The sequence below is a fragment of the Penicillium antarcticum genome (genome assembly GCF_028974205.1).
Source record: "Penicillium antarcticum strain IBT 31339 chromosome Unknown utg000008l_segment0_segment0, whole genome shotgun sequence".
NCBI lineage: Eukaryota > Fungi > Ascomycota > Eurotiomycetes > Eurotiales > Aspergillaceae > Penicillium > Penicillium antarcticum.
This window is the reverse complement of record NW_026695306.1, coordinates 320,575-342,353: the sequence shown is the minus strand read 5'-3', so window position 1 is coordinate 342,353 and position 21,779 is coordinate 320,575. Positions and strand designations below refer to the sequence as shown.

Here is a 21,779-nt window from a genome sequence, read left to right as displayed (position 1 = left end):
CTAGGTGCCACTGGCATGCCTTTAATTCTTTCAGGCAAGTATAGCGGCCAGCATCAATAGGGGCCCTTGCTTGGTTTGATAACTTCCCATTAGTGACTGGTGGGGACTGTACTCACACCTGTCCACAGAACGGAATGGCTTCAATCAGCTAAAAACTCATAAGACTTAGAAAAAAATCTGATAGTAACTCCATAGCACGTAGGGACGTGGTTCAACTCTGACTTGGCCTGTGTCAAACAGCCAATAGCCGCCAAGATATTACCGGTCTCGGGCCCGAAGCCTTCGGTGTCGATTCGTGATGGGACCGACCGGGTCTGGCTGTTTCCTTCCGATGCCGTTCACTATCCGAACCTGCTCTCCATTCAGACTTGCCGTCTTAGCTACCCACAACCTTCCTTGGCCGGGGTTGGCGTTACTTGGCGTTCTCTTATACAGACCTCCCCTTCCTGTGATGTCGGCACAAATGTGAATTTATCGCAATAGTTGCGCGTCATAACCACGTAGCCTTATGCGCACACATGGAGTTAGTATACTAATGCCGTCTGGGGTCACCCCACATTCCACGTTTCTAGAAGCCGGAATAATAGTGCCTACTCCGTATAGCTGACATCATACCCTCGAACCAGATTTCCACTTTAAACTGTCGGCACTGACCCCATAATAGTCCAGTCTTCCGGGCCGACCGGTCAGTCAGTATGTGGGGACCTCTCCTACAGCCGACTAAGCTCTCATCCGCGAATGTCAGTTAGTCGAATTTGCACTCATGCCAAAGAATTACGTCAAATTCCATGAATCTAGGAGGAACAAATCTCAAATTAGTGGGCTTAGGTTAGGCTCGAATATGCTTAAACTGCATCCATGGGTGGAGAGAAAAGTGAAACACTAAATTCAGTCTCGTGACCCTTGCATATGAGATACTTCATGTCAGCCTACTACTGTATTATCGAAGTAACCCTTGTTTGACCTTTCAAGCAGACAGACCTTCTGTCAGATTCGATCGCTCTAATCCTCACTTTGAATCACAACACTGTAACATTTTTCTTCATTCTTTCTTATTTACTATCACCACGGTCTCTCAGAACAAGATTTGAGAAATAACATGCATTACACGTAACCCAATCCGACCTTGGCCATTAGCACGCTAGGCCCGAGTCATAGTAATGCGTAGTGCGCGGGGGGATATGGCTGCGGCATATCCGTTGTTATCCAGCTCAAACTCGAACTCTGTGAGGCCAATGTTGCCGTATACAAATGAATCAAGGAGGATCCAGGACAAACATGAGCCGACAATGGGTCCACCATTTATTGCCGGGTTAGCAACAAGGTTGACAGCCGAGAACGCGATTCGTCCGGCTGTCTGTAGACCATTCGGTTGTAGACGGATGTTTAGCTTCGAACGGTCGGTCAACCCTTGCAATGACATCAGGCTTTCAAGCATATCTACCGAGTTGCTAGTCCACTCAGTGATCTTCAGCCCCGGGCCATCATCAGCCGTGATGGTAATCGAAGAGTTGGAACCATCGTGCGCCACAAAATAGGTCCCCGCAAATCTTTGCGCCGCTTGACTTTTGGCAGTTTCTTCGAGCGCTGGGAGCACAATGTCTGCAATCATTTCGGCAACATTCGCCGTCAGCTGGTGCGGGTTGCTATTACCAGCAAGTAGAATGGTAAACCCGGCATTATAGTCCGGAGAAAGACCCATAAAGCTTGAGTAGACTCCAATATCCCCAGCTTTGCTATATATGTCAACTCGACGATCATCTGTCGAGAAAGAATAAATCTCCCATGGTGCTCCAACGGAGTGTTGTAAGGAGGAGGTATGTGTGGCAGGCTTTAGCCATCTTCTTGTGATGGCAGGCTTAACCAGCGCACTTGAAAGTATAGCCCGACCAACGGTTGCCATGTCTTTTGAAGACGAGAACACCCCCCCAGCCCTAGTAAAGGGTAAGTTATTTGCGCACTACGCTCTGCTTGGGTACTTACGGGTTTTCGTCACCAACCGTATGATTGAACCAACTGTAAGTCTCGTTGGAAGGAATAACCCCAAATTCAGGCTTTGGTTGAAGCCCAGACCGAGTCAGGTTGAGTGGCTTGATCAGACGATCAATCAAGATGTCTTCGAAGTCAGCCTTGGCAATGGCCTCCAATGCATATCCAAGAATTTGGTAGCCTGCGTTAGAGTAGATAGGTGTGTGAGAGTTTGAAGTGAGTGGATCTATAGCGAATGCCCCATTAGACTAAGGTCAGAATCCACGCGATATTATTTACTCACGCGCTTTGAGCACGCCTTCAAAGAATTCTGATAATAGTGCATCAGTCAATCACGCATGATAACAGCAGGTGGATCAAGCACTCACCCTTTCTATCACACGCAACGGTACTTCCACAGGTAAGTTGGTCGGATTTAGGGAGGGCGGGTAATCCCAGCGCTTGGAGGGTAGTCGACTGGAACCCGAGGTCTCCGAATGCATCTGCGATTCGTTAGTCTACAGATCACATTGCATGTTCAACAACTCACAGTCTCTTAAAATACCAGCCTGGTGGCTGGCCAGCTCACTGATGGTCACGTCATGCCATTGTACATGGTCAATTGCATTTTGCTGTTCTTTGTGATTGGTTTGCAGTTCAGGAACGTATTTGGACACGCGATGGTGGAAGTATTTTGTTCCATCCAAGGTCATGTAAAGGAACATAGTCCACAATTTTGATATGCTGCCAATGCGAAAAATAGAGTCTTCAGTCACTTCTTGAACACCTACTGAGCCGTTTGCAACTCCATCATCCGTATGCGAAAAAGTAAACGCTGAATGACTCTCTTGGCCGCTGAAAACTTGCACCGAGAATGAGGTGGATGGGAGGCTTCCATTATGAATCGCCTCCTTGAGGTGCAAGGTTAGACTTTCTGCCGCCTTGAGGAAGACCCTGGATTTTGACAGGGCAGTGGGTGCCGGGAATGCTGGCCCTTGAAGGGGACATTCTGATGCTTTTTGGGCATTAGCACCAAGAGCTAGAATCGACAAGACCCACGATAATCGCATAATGGGAATAATAACAGTGAATTAATAATGAAGAATGACTTGAATTCTACAGGAAACGTGTAGCTTTTATGATTTTCGTAGAATTCCCAGGAAGGCAGGACCGGCCGCTATGCATTTCGACCTCGAGGAATTTGAGCTAGAAATCCAAACAAAGAACATATCGCGCCGTCAATTTCTATCGCCAATTATTAACTCGAAGATGCTGTCCTCCTCGTGTAGCGCTAATTCCCGTCGTCGCTAATTCGCGGGAATTAATCTGACAAGACCCTACTACGACGCTAGAAGTCCTAGGAGATTAGGATTTCTCCAAGCGACACAGTTTCTTTGTTTCCCATTGCTCTCAGACACTGAAAGTGCGCCATCGCTCCCTGCCATTGGTGTTATTTATGATTGCGCCCTGATTGCGCCTAAGAATGTATTATATCGCAAGCGATGGCCCCTGGCTCTCCCCTGACTCCCCCTGGCACAATGAATTATGTCAACAATGTTTTTCCAATTCAAATTGAACGATGAGAAATAATATACATACGACTACTGGATGTGGCTCAATATCGCACGTATACCTCTTGCATCCTATATTGATCTCTTGGTCTTAGCATTGGTAGTAGTTGAGTACACGGAAACAATACGCATCTTGCTACGCAATTGGCCTCCAGCATTGAGCTATTTATTAGTTGCATGAGTAGCCTATCTTCTATACTCCTCGCCAGTCAGCCTCCACAAAATGTGCAGGCTTTCAAATAAACCCCGCGATCTTCGATATTGTGATCGCACCTGCATTCAAGTCCACCTTTACATGGAATCCGTAGTTCAAACCTCGATAGCTATACTATAAACTCAGAAAGAGAAAAAAGAGCAGAGTATGAGACTTGATACGGTGATTGATCTCTGTCCAGATCTTTTGCACGAAACTGCGATCCACTCGTAGAGAAGATTCCATATTGATAATCACCATTAATATGATGATGTTTTTTTTTCTTTTTCCTTTCGAAAATGTCATGTTATTGGGCTGGTCCCCATTTGTAGGAACGTGGCTTGGTCCCGACCGTGCGACATAAGAATGATTTGATTGGGAATGGAGGCACTTGGCAGAAACTGGCGTTCTTTGATGGCCTGAGGGGCAGGCAACCTTGGTCTATTATTGGTCCTACGATTGGAGCTTTTCAAAACTGCAGGGGCGAGGGATAGACCGTTGGTGACTCAAAGCGATAACTACCACGTGTACAAAGTTCAAAGCCCGTAAAAGTTTGGAAAATTTGCTAGAAGATGACAGAAGTCCTGATCTTAGACCACGAATTTCTGCTATGGCTTTTGGCTCCAATATAATTTCATTCATAGTAGACTTCTTAAGCTTTTTATCAAAATCTCAATACTCCTCGTCCTCCCATAACGACGTCTACGGTCCAAACCTCAAGCGCCAAATCTAATGCGAGGATTCAAACAAAGTCATATATGATGAGATAACTGGTATAATAGAATTAAAACTGCCAAATCCATCCAGCCCTTCATGATGCGGTTGAAGACTTCTGTGCTATACCAATATTGATAAGAACATTCGTAACTGACGGAGCAATTATCTTGCCTATGCCAAAATCAATCTAAAGATCTGGCAATAGATAAAGAATCCACCGAGTTGGTCCGGAATAGGTTGAAGAACGAACGTCTCCGTAAAAACTATGGGCTTATCAAACGCACCGTCGATCTGTTTGATTGTATATAAGATCGCCGTAATGAATCGATGCATCACCAGCTCCGTCAAGATCGACCCACTGCCCTATCCACCGCTCTCTCACTACTCCACCGGACACCAATCGTAGTTGCCTTGGTCATTATTCCCCCACCACGTTGGGAATGGATGGGATATTCCACCAGCTCCAAAGACAGCGAATGAAAGAATGAAGAGAATTGTCAGACTGGCACCATCAAATGCACCAGTGATGAGGTATGAATAATCCTTGAAGACGCGGGGCTTGTAGTTCCGGAGATAGTACTGAACATACATGCCGCTGAGAATCCAACTGAAGAGCACACAGGTCTGACTTTGGTTATATGGGATGTATCCAGCATATTGAATGAATTGTGCCATGTTGATCTCTGCGATATCAAATTTCCCAATCTTTGGTACAAACTAGACAGTGAACATGCATCAGCTTTCAATGTGTGAGAGATTTGGTTGAGGAACTCCATACCTGATAAAAGATGCGATGAGCAATTACAGCTGCTCCGCCAATGGCTATGCCAATAGGTACCATGGAGTACTGACGTCCAGACCTGTATAGATATGACGCAAGAGCCCACGACGTTGCATTGCTGTTGAAAGCTTGAATAGTCGCACCACTCCAGGAGGCATTTCCGTTGCCCTCGGTGAGAAGTTCTCGGTTACTTGACACGATGGAAATCATAATGGCGTAGTTGATGAAGCCACCAAGAATTGTGCCGTAGATTTGGGTGATGAACATAATTCGGGGAGGGATTTTGACTGAGTAGAAATCAATGTCAGCTCAAGACTAGAATCAAAGTCGAACGCAGAGACCACTTACGATATTCACCCATCTTCAGATCATTTGACAGATTGACTGCATTGCTAATAACATTGTGCGACCAAGCAGCAAAATACATGTTGCCGACTGGACGTCCAGGGATCATGAGCCCTGCTAACATCTTTGACAGGTTGTTGGTAGCGATTCCATTGCCATAACGGGAATACAGGATGGTACTCTAGAGAAAATTCTTGTCAGAGGAAGCCAATAAAAGCTGTGCATGGTACTCACGAAAGGTGAAATGATGATTCCAACAATTAAGGCAACCACGTATGCCCACACAGGCAGAGTAACGTGCTCTTTTGTGACCACAATGATACCTAGGACAAAGCTGCCCACAAGAATCAAAGCATACCACCACCACGGTACTTCCTTGTAGTGGTTCATCATGTACGTATGATGGCGGTCGTCATATCTTCCTTGTCTGGCACTTTGGTATGCCTTTTTAATGTCCTTGCCCCAGAAGAGAATACAATGAACAATTAGAGCGCCGATCTAGAGCATGGTCAGTGTGTAAACAGGATATGCGATAGTAAAACATACTGCAGCATTTGCCATAAACAGGGCAAAGGCAAATGTTCCTGTAAGCTTCGGCAAACCGAATTCAAACAACTTGGCTTCGTCAAGAATACCACCGGGGAATACTTCCGTTGTCGGGTAGGTGGTACCGTTGGCCATGTGCAACTTCGTTGACATGAAAGGCAGCGACTGCGCATTCCAACCATTTCCATAATATATTCCGATCATGACAATGAAACAGCTGCCAATACCTATGGCCTGGTGAAGCTGCAGCTTGAAAGGGAGGGATGTTTGAAAGGACGTGATCTGCAGGTGTCAGCTTTGTTGTTGTGTCAAAACAGAGCCGTGCAAGATGTTACTTACATACTGCCAATCGAAAGAAAGAGAAAAGAGACCGAGGCCCTGATTTGTGGTAGAGCCACCGAAGATATTGTTGAGTACGGCGCCCTTGCTACCGGTTGCCTTTTGTGCGGCCAGACACTGTAGATATATTAGAACAGCGCAAAACGGACCATTTGGACTGATTTTGATGCCACTTACCGGAATAGAGACAGAATTCAGCCACGGAAAGATGTAGGCAGGAATAACCTCATAGATAGCCATTCCTGAGAAGGCATACCAGAAGTATCTGAGTGGCTTTGAGTTCTTCACTTGTTGCCAATGAAGACCCTGGAGGGTCTTTACAGTCGGCAAAGTACTCCAGTAAACAGCCTCAACGTGCCACACAGCGATGGGACGCATAATCCCGCAGAGACCATACCCAAACAGACCAATAGAGATAGTGCTCAAAATGACAGTAGTCGCACTAAGGGGAACGTTGTAGAAAAGATCTTGCGCCGCAAAGACTGTCGTGGATGCAGCAGCATTTGAGGCCGAGGTTGCAGTGATTGCACAAATTGAATGCTCCTTTAGACTCCATTCTCCATTATTGAGAACCTTGAGAGCTCTAATCCACAAGGGCAATTGTCCGTGGCCACCTGTTTCCCTCCAGCGAGCCTCGTACTTATCGCCGCGGGGGAGGAACTTCGCCCAGGCATTTCCCAAGAAGTAAGCGATGAGGACGATGAAGGTTCCTTGGATAGTGATGGCAGTAGGTTTAAACTGGGAAACTCTGTCAGAAACTTCGGGGGTTATAACGGAAAACAAGGTTCATTCACTTGATAAATCTGATACATCACAGCCTGGAAACAAGCCAGACCGGAGGCCAGGAGGATACTTCGAAAAGTCAAAACACTGTCAAAGTCATCTCGTAGTGGTAGCAAATGCAGAGAGGCATCTGCACCAGTAACTATAATTGCATTCTCATTGTCGCTTTCATCTTGGCCGCTAATGTCATTCTCACTGTCTTTTGACGGGTCCCCAGTAGCGACAGTGACAGCGGTCTTCTTCTCCTGAACAGAATCCTGGGAGTCTGACAGGCTTATGCCCGTAGACTCGGCAAGGACTGGTGACATGTTCAGTTACTGTGTCCAGAGAACTCGAGAATGCATTTCGGACTGATACTTCCTCGTGCTTCTTATATGAACCAGGCTGATACCACAAAGGACCAAAATGAGGCCATCACGCTTACCCACTTTGGAAGGTCAATATTATGAAATGTCTCAGGAGATAAATTCTTACACGGATCTATTGCAGTTTGGCCCCTGTCCAGCCCCGCGGTTTCCAAGCCCTACGGTTTATCTCGCTTTTTTTATGGGTGTAAACCAATATGATGTTTCCGATTGCAGCGATAACGCATACAATATTTGAGCGTATCTTTGCCACAATTTAGCGGGTTAGCGTACTTCGGCGCTAGACGCTGGTGCTAACCTGTGGCGTTGAAGGTAAGGCGGCGCTTGGTACTCGGCCCCAACCTTTAATTCGGTCCTCATAGATGAGACCGGGGCATTTTGAACGAGACCAGTAGGCCAATTAAACACAGAAAGTGTTGATCAAATTAGCTCAAGTCGATTACCTATCTTCTAGAATATACTGTCCGATTCAATGCCACCTGGAAACCCCGTCCATGCGGGACGGAGTATAAAGATTGCTCCGTCGGGCCAGCGCCACACTTAAACTAGGGCCAACATTCTGGCGATTTCTATTCGTCCCCCAAAGAAAAGCCAAGTGATTAGAATTCTTGGTCTTAGGTCTCTATTCAGATAAACGATAACGCCAGGATTCGCCATGCTTCCACTGTAACCTTCCCCGCGCCCGGGTGCGACCGTCGATTTCAGAGACAATCGACGCGAGGTATAAAATTACATTGACCTTGCATTGGTGTGTTTGAGGTGGTCTTATCGCTCACTCTATCAAGCCATTTCGGCTGGAAAGCGTTTCCTTATCGCGCCATCTCTCTATTGCATTGCAAACCCCGCGTGAACTGGACGCCTCCGTTAGGATTGAAAGCCACTTTTTCTTAGGGTATGCAACGCGTTGCTTTACAACAGGGGCCACGGAACTGTTTAAAATGCTGTGGAGTATTAGATTATTTCCATACGAAGTCGTGGAAATGGGTATATCATTTCAGGCATTGTTTGAGCCATAAGTTGGCCTCTCCTTTCCATCTCCTTCACCTCTTCTATGCCCATTATCGAGACCCTCGGGTGAATCAAATAGCTCATATGAGGTTTGCGATGTGAAAAGACAAATGATCATTGTTGTGGTCTCCCTTGACGCGAGAAGCATTTTCTGAATCTCTTTCAGCCCATTCAATGGGTGGCCACTAAGGCTCCTCATTTCTTTGCATGTAGCGCCCTACATTCAAGACCCCGCATTCCAGCCACAAAGTCGAGATTCTAGAAGTTCACTGGAATGGATATCGCGCCTGTTCGGAGGTCCTTCCGTATGGCTTGGTGGCTGTCTGGAAATTCCTTCCTCGTGCCACGAATAGCCGCTAGAGACTTGAAAGCAACTAACGTGCAGGGGGTCACGATGCCATGTTGAAAAGCGGAAAGATGTTGTTCGCATGCAACCCGGAGCCCATGCCATCGCGGAGCCCATGGCGTGCCCTGAGGCCATGTGGTTTTCGACCCTACACTTCGATATTGATTTGGTGGGTTGCATCCTGGCTTCCGACAGGGTCCACTGGTCGGGCATTTGGAATCACATGAGGTCAGAGATATTGCCCGAACCTGACTCTCGGTGAAGGGCACAGGTTATCTGATTGGCGTTCTTTTCCCTCAAAGGGAACCATCAAATAAACATCCTTGCCAAGCATCAGGTTCTACCCTTTGTCTGATTGGACAAAGAACTTGATCACGATGTTAGATTGCGTGATTTGCTCAGCTCAGCTCGGTAAAGTACGGCTGGATAAGGCACAAATTGCATAGATTGACGAGTCGAGCGGACTTTTATCGCCAAATACCGTGTCCCAATGAGGCCGAAACAGTTTTTCGCCTTGCAATATCTCCAGCCAAAGGACTCTCTTTATGTGAAAGAGAATGTCATCGCAATTATCCAGCCGTAGAGAAACGCTCAATACGCCCGCCCGCTCCATAAACCATGGGTAGTTCGCTGTACCAGTTGATGCGACCATACCAATTGAAAGAACCCAGATATCGAGTGAATCATATACCCGATGTGTCGATTCAAGTTGATTTAGATGACCCAGCAGCCGAGTGACGATGGTGTTCATAATTACTGCATGCGAGTAATACGTCGGTCCTTGAACGAGGAACATATAAAGTATCATGGCGTAGCGAATGCGTTCAGTTATGGGGGATGAGTTTGCTGTGTCTGTGCCTGGTGCTGACAGTAACAGTCGATGTACGACAAAGCAGGTGAGATCATGAAGCCTGGTACTTGTTAATGGTATCTGCTGAGCCCATTGAAAGACGTTGCGGAGACGGATAAATACATTGTTGACTTCTTCGCCAATGTTGAGGTCGCTGATATCATAAAGGTTCTCGGATAGAGCGGTCGAGCCCAGCTGCCATTCAGGAATGGGGGGTATGCCATCTCCAATGCCGGTGTCATCCTGGGTCGCGAATTGGGGATGACCCATTATAAGCATAGATACCCTGGAAGAACATCAGTAGCAAGCCCAGCTTTTGGGAAAATGCCATCTTACCAGCTAATCATTCGGGCGGTCAGTGGACTGGTTTGTCTCACTGAATTGATGCCGCCTCTCATGTTTACTAGTCTCCTAACCCCATTCACGTGCATTTCACTGAATTCCGTGTTTCCTTTCCCAAACTGAAGAAACTGATGATCAGTAGTCGGTTCAAAGAAATTAGTAAAGCGTTGAGCATCTCACTTCGATCGTGGCCAGGGTGATGACGGAGTTCATAGTCCCGTCTTGAACGGCAAGGGACATATCGTCGATTTTGGATCTGAGTAGAGACACGGAGTCTGCCATGAGTATTTCAGAAGACTGAAAGCCCTTTTGGGCAAGAAGCTCCTCGTCGAGACATGCCGTCTGCAGCGAAACGTGAAACAAGGCTGGGTCACCCAGAGCCAGTGGCCACCAGGAAATGAGGAATGGATTTGAAGTTGCGTTCAGGTCAAGCGGGTAGTACTGAAATGCGATTTTATGGAGGACTGTACATGAAGTCTCAGTATTGATCGACGTGGATTAGAGACATACGTACAGCTATGGATGAGGCGTTGGACCTGGACTCGGGGAAGTCTAGTCTGAGGATATGAATCAAATGGATCGATAGACCCAAACCTGCAGTTCAAACTGCTGGTTGTATTGAGAGCACTGGCTAGTCTGTCGTCCAGACCGGGCGTTGCCGTAACGGTCCATGGTATGTTTGCATAAACACACTGGACTTTACGTTTAATACAGCGAGAGCAGCGAGGGGCACGGAGGTCGCAGCTGTGTTTTGCTTTAGCACAAGCCGCACAACTTCGGCGAAGCGATTGGGGCATATTGAAGCTACGAGACTTCGTGGGATCGAGCCATTAAAATCAGGAGTGTCAGCGGAATAGATTGCCCAGCCTATAGCACACCGCCTTTGCCATCGAGGTGTTTCACGCGTCGGATTTTCCGGAGCAATAAATTAACAAATCTTAAAAGAAAACATTCCGCATGTCTAAAAGGGAGCTTTGACTTGGATCCTAATTTCCTCTTAGCAACATTTCGTACCTATCAGAATTCGCAGTGCAACACACCGGCATATACTTGCCAAACATCCACTAACCTAAAAAGGACTAGATCCCGATTGACATCGGAGTCTAGTCCTAATTAGGACAAGCCCTACATGGTCGGACTGCAATGGGGCCATACAACGAGCAGTCATTGTCTCTCTTTTGTAGGAATCCTCACTCTTGTGCCCGTACTAACATGCTAGGGGACTCCATCTTATTTAGTTCAATTGCTGCCGGTCTGTCACCCTTTTTTTTCTCTACTCCCGTATCTTTCAGAAGAGTCCAAGGTCTCCAAGATGGATTCTGATATCTCTAACAGTTCGATAACCCAGCTTGGGTCAGAGACGTTACTTCTTAATCCATCTCATCATGTCGAAAGCTGGTTGAGCTCTCTTACAGGGTGGTCTACCTTGCAATATATCTTGACCTTTCTACTTGCCGTGTTAGTCTACGACCAAGGTAATTTCGGATATTTCCTTCAAGTGGTAAAGTCAGCCAGCTGATATTTCTAGTGATGTATATCAAACGGAAAGGCTCTATTGCTGGGCCTCCCCTCAAGATCCCACTCATGGGTCCGTTCATCCAGGCACTCCATCCGAAGTTCGAGGCATATCTTGAACAGTGGGCTAGTGGTCCATTGAGTTGTGTATCTGTCTTCCATAAGTAAGATTTGTCACAACTTCAATTTAAATGGAGAGCAATCATATACCGTTGCATGTACTGACATGTTCAATTACAGGTTTGTCGTACTAGCCTCCGACCGGGACATCGCCCACAAGGTCTTCAAATCACCCTCCTACGCCGAACCATGCATTGTACCGATTGCGAAAGATATCCTCGGCCATCAAGCATGGGTATTCCTCCAAGGAAAGGCACACGCGGAGTACAGACGAGGTTTGACGCCTCTGTTTACAAACCGGGCCATTTCCACCTACCTCCCGGTACAAGAAAAGGTGTTATCCGACTACTTCGACAAATTCGTCGCCACTAGTGATGCGAGCAAGGGACAGGCACTTCCTTTCATGTCCATGTTCCGCGAGATCAACTGTGCTCTTTCCTTGCGGACGTTCTTCGGTGACTATATCTCCCAAGCCGCGGTGAAGAAGATCGCAGACGACTTCTACCTTGCGACTGCTGCCCTGGAACTAGTCAATGTTCCGCTATCACTATACATCCCTTTCACCAAGCCCTGGCTAGGAAAGCGAACAGCGGATGCAGTGCACGCCGAATTTGCAAAATGCGCAGCAGTATGCAAGACAAATATGGCAACAGGTGCAACACCCACATGCATCGTTGACCACTGGGTACTGCACATGATTAAATCGAAAGAATACCAAGAGAAATTGGCCGCAGGTGAAACAGACGCCGAAAAGCCAACGAACATGATCCGCGAATTTACGAACGAGGAAATTGGTGAAACACTCTTCACCTTCCTCTTCGCATCGCAAGATGCCTCAAGCAGCGCAACAACATGGCTCTTCCAAATCCTCGCCCAACGCCCAGACGTGCTCAACCGACTCCGCGAAGAGAATCTCGCAGCAAGAGACGGCGACAAGACCAAACCCTTCAACCTGCCCATGTTAGAGTCCCTAACTTACACGAACGCAGTAATCAAAGAACTCCTCCGCCACCGACCACCCGTCATCTTCGTCCCCTATCTAGCAACGAAGAACTTCCCCGTAACACCTTCCTACACTGTCCCCAAGGGGTCGATGATCATCCCGTCTTGTTACCCTGCCCTGCACGACCCGAATGTCTACCCCAACCCCGACACGTTCGATCCGGAGCGTTGGATATCCGGGGATGCCGAGTCCAAGACTAAGAACTGGCTTGTGTTCGGGGCGGGGCCTCATGATTGTCTGGCGAGGAAGTATGTGCCGCTCTCTATGGCGGGCATGATTGGTAAAGCGGCGCTAGAGCTTGATTGGGAGCACCATGCTACCGACAGGTCGGAGGAAATTCGGGTTTTTGCTACTCTGTTTCCAATGGTAGACCGAGATAGGGATAAAGGCAGATATAACGGTGTACACAATGTAGTATTGATAACCGATGGTGTCTAGAGCGACGGGGGTGATCATGACAACCACAAAGTTCCACAGCCAATGGTTCGCAGTAGATATAGCGGACATGGCGACACGAAGACGCATAGGAGCAACTTCGGTACAGTAGAGGAAGTTACCACCAAGGAATCCAACGGGGTAGAAGGAGTTGAATAGGAAAATGAACACCGCCGACACAATCGAGGCAGTGTGGTTCTGGCCAAAGCTGTTGGTGATGGCGAGAACCATCATGCAGACAGACATACCAGCACCGGATATCATGAAGATCTTTCGGCGACCGAGACGGTCAATGGCGAAGAAGGCAATGAAACTGCACAGGAACTTCCAGGTCATCGCGCACGAGGACAGGATACGAGCCAAGTCGCTGTCCATGTGGAGGTTCTCTTCGAAGATAGTTGACACGTAGGTGGAAATCAGGTTACCACCACACATCTGCTGGAAGAACTGTAATGCAACACAGAGGCAGAATCGATATAGCAGACGCTCTTCGTCCGGCTTGCTGAAGCTGAAGATGTCCATGAGTGAGGCACTGTCGACAGAAACCTCGAGGGAGGTCTCGATACCGGAGATCTCAACACGAACGGCCTCGTCGTCGTCGGACAAACCTTTATAGGCAGCCAGACTATGGGTGGCTTCGTCAATGCGGCCAACGCGCACGAGCCAGCGAGGAGACTCGGGGAGGAGGAAGACCGAGACAAGGACAACAAGAGAGAAGAAGAAAGAGATGGCCAGTGGGACACGCCATTCCAATGAACCGTCGATCTTGCTAAGACCAAAGTCGATCCAATTACATAGGGCATAACCTAAACAAATACAAATACCATCCACGACAACGTGCTGTCCACGATGTTTGGCTGATGTACACTCAGACTGCCATACAGGGACGGCAACACTGAATTGACCAACACCAAATCCGAGAATAACACGGCCGACGACGAATTGAGGAATACCATAGGCTGCGGTCTGCAGCACTTGGCCGATGATAGTGAGAATAGCACCCAAGAAGATAGTCCAGCGGCGACCGAGACGCTCACCGAACCATGTACAAGATAGAGCTCCAACAAGAGCACCTAGTTGGAAGGATGCAATAACAGCACCTTTCTTTGTAGAGTTTGTGGCACGCACAGCACCCTCGGTGTCGATGGTGTCAATTTCGGGAAACACCTTCACCCAGCTCTGGAGGGTAGCGAGAGGTCCCAAGCCAGACTGGTTATAACCGAAAACAATGAAGGCGGGTGCAACGATAAGCAACGCCTGCGCTACGCGCAGGGCTTTACCTCGAAACAACATGACCGAGATGGAGAGCTGAGTATAGTAAAGTCACTCTGGTAGGGAAAATAATCGAGGGCAGGCAAGGCAGGTCTCGCCTACAGGTTTATACCCTTTTTCCTTGCTGGTGCCGTGGAGACCCCGCATCATGTAATCGTTGTAATTTCTGGCCGTGGGAGGACGAAGTCCACAGTGGATCAATTTAGCCATTGCTGCTCGTCAGGTTTTGAAAACTGGACTGTGACTCGGTCACAGCGCCGACTCCACGGTAAAGTTTTTGATCCCCGGTGAGAACTGGGCCGGTTTGCCACTCCCGAGCCAACATACCGCCTGATCTACGGGTTGGGACCGAGAATCAGGGGTGTGGAGGGCTGATCTCGGTCAAATCATCTTGCGAGAATCGGAGGTATCCCGCATAGGTTCCTTAACATCTCCTTGAGGAGGGGGCCCGGGATACAGGTGGAAAATATTCTCCGTTGACCACATCGTATGCCGGGGAAACGCAGCTTGTGTCTTGGCTCTCGGCGTCAAGCGTGGGGTTTCGGTCGGTCATTGCCTAGCTCGGGCCAAATATCGGAGGCTCTCAAGGCTTGTCTCCGGCTTGATTTCGGTGTGCCTGCGCCCCAGACAACGTAGACGCGCTTGGCGGCTTGGCTTAAAGCCCTACAAAATCCCCACCGGCTCGGTCACTTTCCGTGTGTGAGAAATGATAGTGATTGGTAATAGCGAATGGCATGAGGTTGGGTAATCGAATTGCGCAAACGAAACAGGTGTCCGTCTCGAGTCACCCACCTCATCTCAAGTGGAGACTTGAGGATTTGGAGATTCGGAGATGGGGTACATCCCGGGGCCCCAGGTTGATGTCGCGATAGAACACTGGTCCCCTTTACGACCTGTCAATGCCATAGCTGTATCTCGGCTTACCATTGTGATATTGAAGTTTGGGTTCGAACTCCGATTCTTCCGGCCCGAATCGTGTCACCGCCTTTACCGTACCACACTCACCAGGGCTTAAAGCTTGAAAATATTTCAAGCCACATCACTTCGCTTTGTTCCAATCCTAGTACCTCCTTGAGCGATACCAAGACATTGCCAATGTTCGCTTCATCCCGAGTCTCCAAATGTCCGATCTCCGCAAATGTTGATCCTGGCCCCCACGGGGCTTGCCTTCGACATTTTGATTGCCCCAGCCCGCCGAGTTCCCCGGGTTATTTTCGGGTTCCATTCCTTTAACCTACGTATTCCCGCTCATCTAGTCACTCAATGGGATTCTAAGCCAATTATCGTATCAATCTAATACATCTGGAGCTGAGCTTCCGACATCACCCTTCGGGAGACCCTGGGCCTAAGCCAACATGACGTGCGATGTCTTCTAAGCGCGGAGGCGAGTGGATATCAGAAACAAAAAGGGTTTTTTTTAACATGCGGAGACGGCGTCGATAAGATGGCCATTTTTCGAAGTTCGAGACTTTTCGGTTTCAGTTTATATTGTCTACGCGTCGGTGCAAGGGTGAGCATAAGTCCAATTGAATGCATTATTCTTTCAGATACCCCGGCTTCTACTTTCCCAAAGAGCCTGCCTAAGTAGGTATAGCCATACATGTAAAGTCCAACGTGTCTATTCTTGGCATTCTCTCGCGGTTTGCAGCCTTGGATTGGAAGTAATTCTTCGGCACAATGATTTCGGCGCCTGTCAAGACAGGCGAATTTCACATACGCCTCTTGTCCACATATATTGAATGAAGTCTTCTTTTTTCACGGCATTATCCTGCCAAGATGAAGGGAGAGCTAGAACGAGAGAAAGAGAAAGAGAAAAAGTGCCGGCACAATTTCCTTGTTGAGCCTTCGTTACTGGGCTACTTCGGGCTGAGAACATGTTGGAAAATGGTTTCCCGATACAGGTTTGAACTCGTGACTATCCAGAAATGTCTCCGATATTATCCGTACTCTTAATCCTTCCAGGGGTGGGCAGCTTGGGCCGCACATTCGTAGTATCTTGGCGTGCGTATGCTAGAGGTAGTAGGACCTCTTTGGTCCTTAGGATAGTGATGGTGTACACTGCCAGAATGCGTATAACTAAATGTGTCGCGGGCCTGAACTCTAGCTCTAATGCTAGTATGATTAGAGCAGTGTGGAGCAAGGTTTAAGTTTATGGCCGTATGTTGACAAAACCTAAGTATCCTTGCAACTATTCAAACTCGAGACAATCCGAAACCTATTGCCACTATTAAGCAATTCCCCTTGGTGCTTTACAAAATAAAATCGTCTCATGCGTTACCAAAGCATCCAATATATCAATATCTTTCAAATGGTGGACTTCAATGTCGACTCGTCTTATGACTTTGATTCATGACTGGTTCAAATTTTTTTTTCAATCACCGCGTAGGAAGACGGTGCCTAGCAAAGCGCGTATATACAATTCGTATATTACCAACGAGGTGACATCCTGGAGGTGCAATTCTATTACCAAAAATTGTAATTAAACAAAAAGTGGTTGGCATATGACAGTAGTGATCTGAAGATCTAGGTCAGTCGACAAACGCTATACTGATCGCATCTTTGACATTCATGTGTGTGAATAGTCTATGATTAACTTGGGGTGAATATATGCTGGGCTTAAGCTCTTTATTGAATCTTGGTCTCGAATAGAAAGTTCTGGGCATGTTTCAGCCTAGCTAATCTTCGAACCATAACCTTGAAGTCATAGAAATTATCCGTAGACTCCGAAGCACAGTTTTAAAATAGACAGTAATAGGCAAGAATCTTTCTGGCATATTTAAATAGTAGGTCAGGGACGAGGTCGTCGTCGCAGCTACCTGACCGTGACCAAGTCGCATATATGTATACCTCGTAGTCGTCCCTTATTCCCACCATGGGTTACCCATCCAAAAGTCTCAATTGCCAGCATTGAAAATCTTGTAAGTTGAACCCAGGTAGATTATATCTGGCCACGCATAGTCATATCACAAGATTGAATTATTTGTCAACGAGGCTGGACTTCCAGCTTGCGTGTGCGCGTGTTTGGGTATTGACTTCAGTCTGGATGGAACCTCGAACTAGGACATCAATGCCTCAAGTCTTAGGGCACATAGTGGAGCTTTATCTATTAGACACCAACTAGGAGGCATCTCAACAAGCACCTAACCAAGGATGAGGCTGAGCGCCTTTATAAGAGGCTCAAACGGGCGCCCCACTAGGGTTCCAGTATAGTGGCACGTAGCAGGCCTCTCCTATATGCAACATAAAGGCTTGTCCATTCTGCTGTCACAGATAGCATCTGTGGAATGAAGGTAGTCGCATATAAATTGGCCAATCATCAACCGAATCCATCTGATACCAGACGGGCAGAATAGTAGAGCGGTCTGTAATTGAACCAATAACAAACTTTCTTCCCAATGACCTCACATTGCTTTCCGGGAATCTTGCCTTTGTCGCCTCCCCAAGTTTGTGCCACAATCCACAATGGATCCAGAACAAGATGTTGTGTATGAGTCCCTCTTTCGCCCAGCAAAAAAGCGCAAGTTTACGCGCCGGCGTCCCGATCATGAAACACCAGAAGCATCCGATGCCGATCTAGCGTCCAGTCCCGCAAACCAAAACAACTTAGGTCCCGACAGGCAATCGCAGGACGATGCACCCAGTACCACGAAAACTGCAGCAACCCGGCGCTTACGTCCAGTTCGGAAGGGTGGGATTGGGTTCTCTACCACATCGCGAGTAGGAGATGAACAAACACGAAAGCAGGCCCTCGGGCCGGTATCTGGTGATCCCGACCAAGAGAAGATCCAAGCTATGAATGAACGGTTCACAGGGTATACCGGCCAGACTGTGGATGTTGACAGGCACATGTATGAACCCTTGCTACAATTGATATCCGATTTGTTCGATGTGGGCTAACGAGATAAGGATGGCATACATAGATTCTGAAATGGCCAAGCGCTACCAACCTGAACTCCAGGCAGAGAATGCAGATGCCAGTCAATCAAACCATGAACAAACAGCTGGCGGGTTATCAGTGTCCGGTCATAAACAACGCGAACCTGCATCACTTGGCAAACTTCATGAAATCGATCTCGGTCAGGAAGCAACATTGCGAAACATTGCGCGGACAGAAGCTGCGACTCGGAAACTTGCAGGAGATGAAGATGAACCGGCACCGGGAGAAACCACAGCCCCAGGGACGTGTCGCTCTGGTCCGGATGGAAAGCCTTGGCGGAACCGCAAGCAGAGGGCAGATGCGGACATTGAAAGAGATCGCCTTGTGGAGGAAGTTCTACGCGAAAGCAAATGTATGTGGCACTCTGAATTGTGGAGTATCTTTTGCTAACTCGTACCTCTATAGTGGATGTCTATGATGATCCCGAGGACGAAACACAGTTCGATGACCAAGCTGCTGATGATCGAATTGCTGAGCAATTCCGACGTGACTTTATGGATGCGATTCAGACCCGTCGCCGGACGGCAAAACCAGCACCCAAGGTTGCTGAGGGGCCTCGTGGACCAAAGCTGGGAGGCAGTCGGAGTGCCAGAGCTGCTATGCGGGAAACACAGACGAAACCAGGACACAAATGATTTTCATGGTCCTTGCGGGCGAACGAGCCCTTGTATGATTCTAATGTCTCTGATGTGGCATGTATTTTTTAAAACTTAATACCTACAAGATACCATCATGATATTACATAATTTTTGATTCCCTGTCAACCACATACTAGATTCATGGAGACTATTTACAGACATGGCAAAACTTCCGGGTTATTGGTGGACTCAGATATGCCTTGCTGGTCTTGTCCTGGGAAATGGCTGCTTTGCTAGAACCGATGACTTAGCTCGTCCGACTGATTCCGTTATTCCATATATTTTATGCTCTCTTTCTAAATAGCATTCTTTGGTAAGAATATCAAATCTACAAGTTGAATTACTTATTCTTGGTTTTGTCCTAATGGAGTAAATATATATGTAATGAGTTCAGATATTGGCTCATGGAATACCAACAGCATAAAATATATGCAACTAAGCCTACAGCATTTACCCGAGGACTTGACAGCCAAATTAGCGCAGTTTATGCAATATCTTTGAATGAATGGCAAACATTGAAGCTGATGTAGAGTCACGTGGTTGATACAGATGACTAAGCTCTCGGGTGATGCCAATTGACAAGACAGTGGAAGTTAACAACCGCAAAAGACGGCCCTTCCCTGCCTCAAACCAGCCCCTTCCATTGTTCGTCGCTTTCGCATGCGAACGACCCTTTGGACCTTTCGTATAATATTGTTGCATAAGACAACCGTGACCGCGACCAAAGCCCTCAACATCCCTGCGCAAACGCAATGAACCCTTCCAACCCACCTCAAGCTGCCGAGTATGGCGGAGGTACGTGATTCAAATGGCCCGTCAATTGCGCCGATTGCGATCTGGATAATTGGTCAAGCACCGCCCCACAAGATGCTAATCCCATGTTTATAGACGAGGTGTCCGCAATTGTCCTGGACCCAGGATACGCAACCACTCGCGCAGGCTTCGCAGGTGAAGATGCTCCCAAGTCACTGATCCCCACCTACTACGGAAAGTACAACGCCGACGGACAAGAAAAGCTCATCTACGGCGATGATATCTTCGTTACCCCGCGACCTGGTCTGTCCATCCACAACCCTATCAACAAGGACGGAATCGTCGAGGATTGGGATATGGCAGAGAAGGTGTGGGAGCACTCATTCACTTCGCGACTCACCGGAACGAAACCGGGCAACCCTTTCCAGAATGGATTGAACGACATTCCTAGCGAAGAGCTCCCAACAGAGATGGAGGTGGAGTCGGAGGAGAAGCCTCTCTCGGACAGCCCATTGTTGATGACGGAGCCTGGATGGAACCCGGCCAAGGCGCGTGAGAAGACCATTGAAATCGCAATGGAGAAATGGGATACCCCAGCCTTTTACCTGGCGCGCACAGGTGTTCTTGCTGCGTATGTATCAACTCTATTTGCTGTGCTGGTTATTCGCTGACTTGTTTGTAGTTTTGCTTCTGGCAAGGCTTCTGCCCTCGTTGTCGACATTGGCGCTTCTAACATCTCCATTACTCCGATCCACGACGGTATGATCCTGAAACGTGGTGTGCAACACTCTCCGTTTGGAGGTGACTACATTTCGTCGCAGATCAACGCATTGTTCAAATCTAACTCTCCGCAACCGATTACAATTACGCCACACTACCTTATCAGCGCAAAGGCTGCCGTCGAAGCTGGTCAAGCTCCCCAGGCGAAATACAAAACTTTCCCTGCCGACAAGGCACCTGATGCGTCATACCGCGCCCTTCTCGAGGAGCGTACACTCGGCGAGTTCAAAGAATGTGTCGTTCAGGTGTGGCCCGGGCCAACCAGACTCTCTGCCCTTGGACCCACGGGCGTTTCCAACGAGGATATGGCCCGTACCTCGCCCGGCCGTCCCTTCGAGTTCCCCGATGGATACAACCAGGTGTTTGGTGTCGAGCGCTTCCGCGTGGTGGAATCGCTGTTCGATGCCAAGGCTGCCATTCCCGATCCCGAATCTTCTTTCGCTCCCCCTACTCCCGCCCAAACCATCCCAGAACTTATCAAGGCCTCTTTGGCTGGCGTTGATGTGGATATCCGTCCCCACTTGCTGGCCAATGTCGTTGTGACCGGCGGCTCAAGCTTGCTCTATGGCTTTACAGACCGTTTGAACCATGAGCTGATGCAGATGTTCCCTGGCCCCCGAGTTCGTGTTACCGCCCCTGGTAACACCTCAGAGCGTCGCTTCGGATCTTGGATCGGAGGAAGTATCTTGGCCAGCCTGGGAACCTTCCACCAGATGTGGATCTCCAAGAAGGAGTACGAGGAACATGGACCTAACATCGTGGAGAAGCGTTGCAAATAAGCTCACCTTTTCACATCTTAGTCCTGTTAATCTGGTTTGATTTGATGTTTACGGGCGTTCTTGCGCTATCTAGGGCGCGACAGGATGGGCACACTTGCTCTGGCCAACAAAACCGATCTTAGATATTTTTGTGTACGACTAATGCCATTTGATTTCTCATTTGAAAAAAAACGTGATATTGCGTAGCATGTGTAGAGACGGGGTCCCTCCGAGGCATATACGTTAACGTCTATGTGCTTATGCGCTGGCTGCCAGCGCATCCATGCAGGGTGGCCCGTGTTTCAACTTATTTATCTGTCAATTTCCCCTTCTACTCCCCTCAGACTTCAATCCGAAGCAGAACGAGAAACATGGCCAACGTGTATCATTATCAACATGCAAATCACAAAGAAC

At 48.0% G+C, this 21,779-nt stretch overlaps 7 protein-coding genes across 7 annotated transcripts; 3 read left to right on the top strand and 4 right to left on the bottom strand.

The window, feature by feature from the left end:
- Window positions 1–1,141: 1,141 nt before the first annotated feature.
- N7508_007670 (serine hydrolase domain-containing protein) lies at window positions 1,142–3,038 on the bottom strand (the record flags this gene model as incomplete). The annotated part of the gene is made up of 5 exons (XM_058465734.1): window positions 1,142–1,934; window positions 1,984–2,215; window positions 2,273–2,299; window positions 2,358–2,471; window positions 2,519–3,038. The coding sequence occupies 5 exons, from the start codon at window positions 3,036–3,038 to the stop codon at window positions 1,142–1,144; spliced, it is 1,686 nt and encodes a 561-aa protein (XP_058317062.1).
- Window positions 3,039–4,830: 1,792 nt separating this feature from the next.
- N7508_007669 (OPT family oligopeptide transporter) lies at window positions 4,831–7,551 on the bottom strand (the record flags this gene model as incomplete). The annotated part of the gene is made up of 8 exons (XM_058465733.1): window positions 4,831–5,166; window positions 5,228–5,517; window positions 5,579–5,756; window positions 5,810–6,073; window positions 6,122–6,403; window positions 6,461–6,577; window positions 6,638–7,198; window positions 7,255–7,551. 8 exons carry the CDS (start codon window positions 7,549–7,551, stop codon window positions 4,831–4,833), a joined length of 2,325 nt encoding a protein of 774 aa, XP_058317061.1.
- Window positions 7,552–9,365: 1,814 nt separating this feature from the next.
- On the bottom strand, window positions 9,366–10,951 carry N7508_007668 (Zn(II)2Cys6 transcription factor; the record flags this gene model as incomplete). The annotated part of the gene is made up of 4 exons (XM_058465732.1): window positions 9,366–10,098; window positions 10,149–10,282; window positions 10,335–10,618; window positions 10,669–10,951. The coding sequence occupies 4 exons, from the start codon at window positions 10,949–10,951 to the stop codon at window positions 9,366–9,368; spliced, it is 1,434 nt and encodes a 477-aa protein (XP_058317060.1).
- A 733-nt stretch (window positions 10,952–11,684) lies between these two features.
- On the top strand, window positions 11,685–12,992 carry N7508_007667 (uncharacterized protein; the record flags this gene model as incomplete). Its single annotated transcript, XM_058465731.1, has 3 exons — window positions 11,685–11,833; window positions 11,910–12,898; window positions 12,958–12,992. 3 exons carry the CDS (start codon window positions 11,685–11,687, stop codon window positions 12,990–12,992), a joined length of 1,173 nt encoding a protein of 390 aa, XP_058317059.1.
- A 91-nt stretch (window positions 12,993–13,083) lies between these two features.
- N7508_007666 (uncharacterized protein) lies at window positions 13,084–14,520 on the bottom strand (the record flags this gene model as incomplete). Its single annotated transcript, XM_058465730.1, has 1 exon — window positions 13,084–14,520. The coding sequence occupies one exon, from the start codon at window positions 14,518–14,520 to the stop codon at window positions 13,084–13,086; it is 1,437 nt and encodes a 478-aa protein (XP_058317058.1).
- Window positions 14,521–17,961: 3,441 nt separating this feature from the next.
- N7508_007665 (telomere length and silencing 1 family protein) lies at window positions 17,962–19,071 on the top strand (the record flags this gene model as incomplete). The annotated part of the gene is made up of 3 exons (XM_058465729.1): window positions 17,962–18,347; window positions 18,406–18,788; window positions 18,842–19,071. 3 exons carry the CDS (start codon window positions 17,962–17,964, stop codon window positions 19,069–19,071), a joined length of 999 nt encoding a protein of 332 aa, XP_058317057.1.
- A 755-nt stretch (window positions 19,072–19,826) lies between these two features.
- On the top strand, window positions 19,827–21,386 carry N7508_007664 (actin family protein; the record flags this gene model as incomplete). Its single annotated transcript, XM_058465728.1, has 3 exons — window positions 19,827–19,869; window positions 19,963–20,458; window positions 20,510–21,386. The coding sequence occupies 3 exons, from the start codon at window positions 19,827–19,829 to the stop codon at window positions 21,384–21,386; spliced, it is 1,416 nt and encodes a 471-aa protein (XP_058317056.1).
- Window positions 21,387–21,779: the final 393 nt, after the last annotated feature.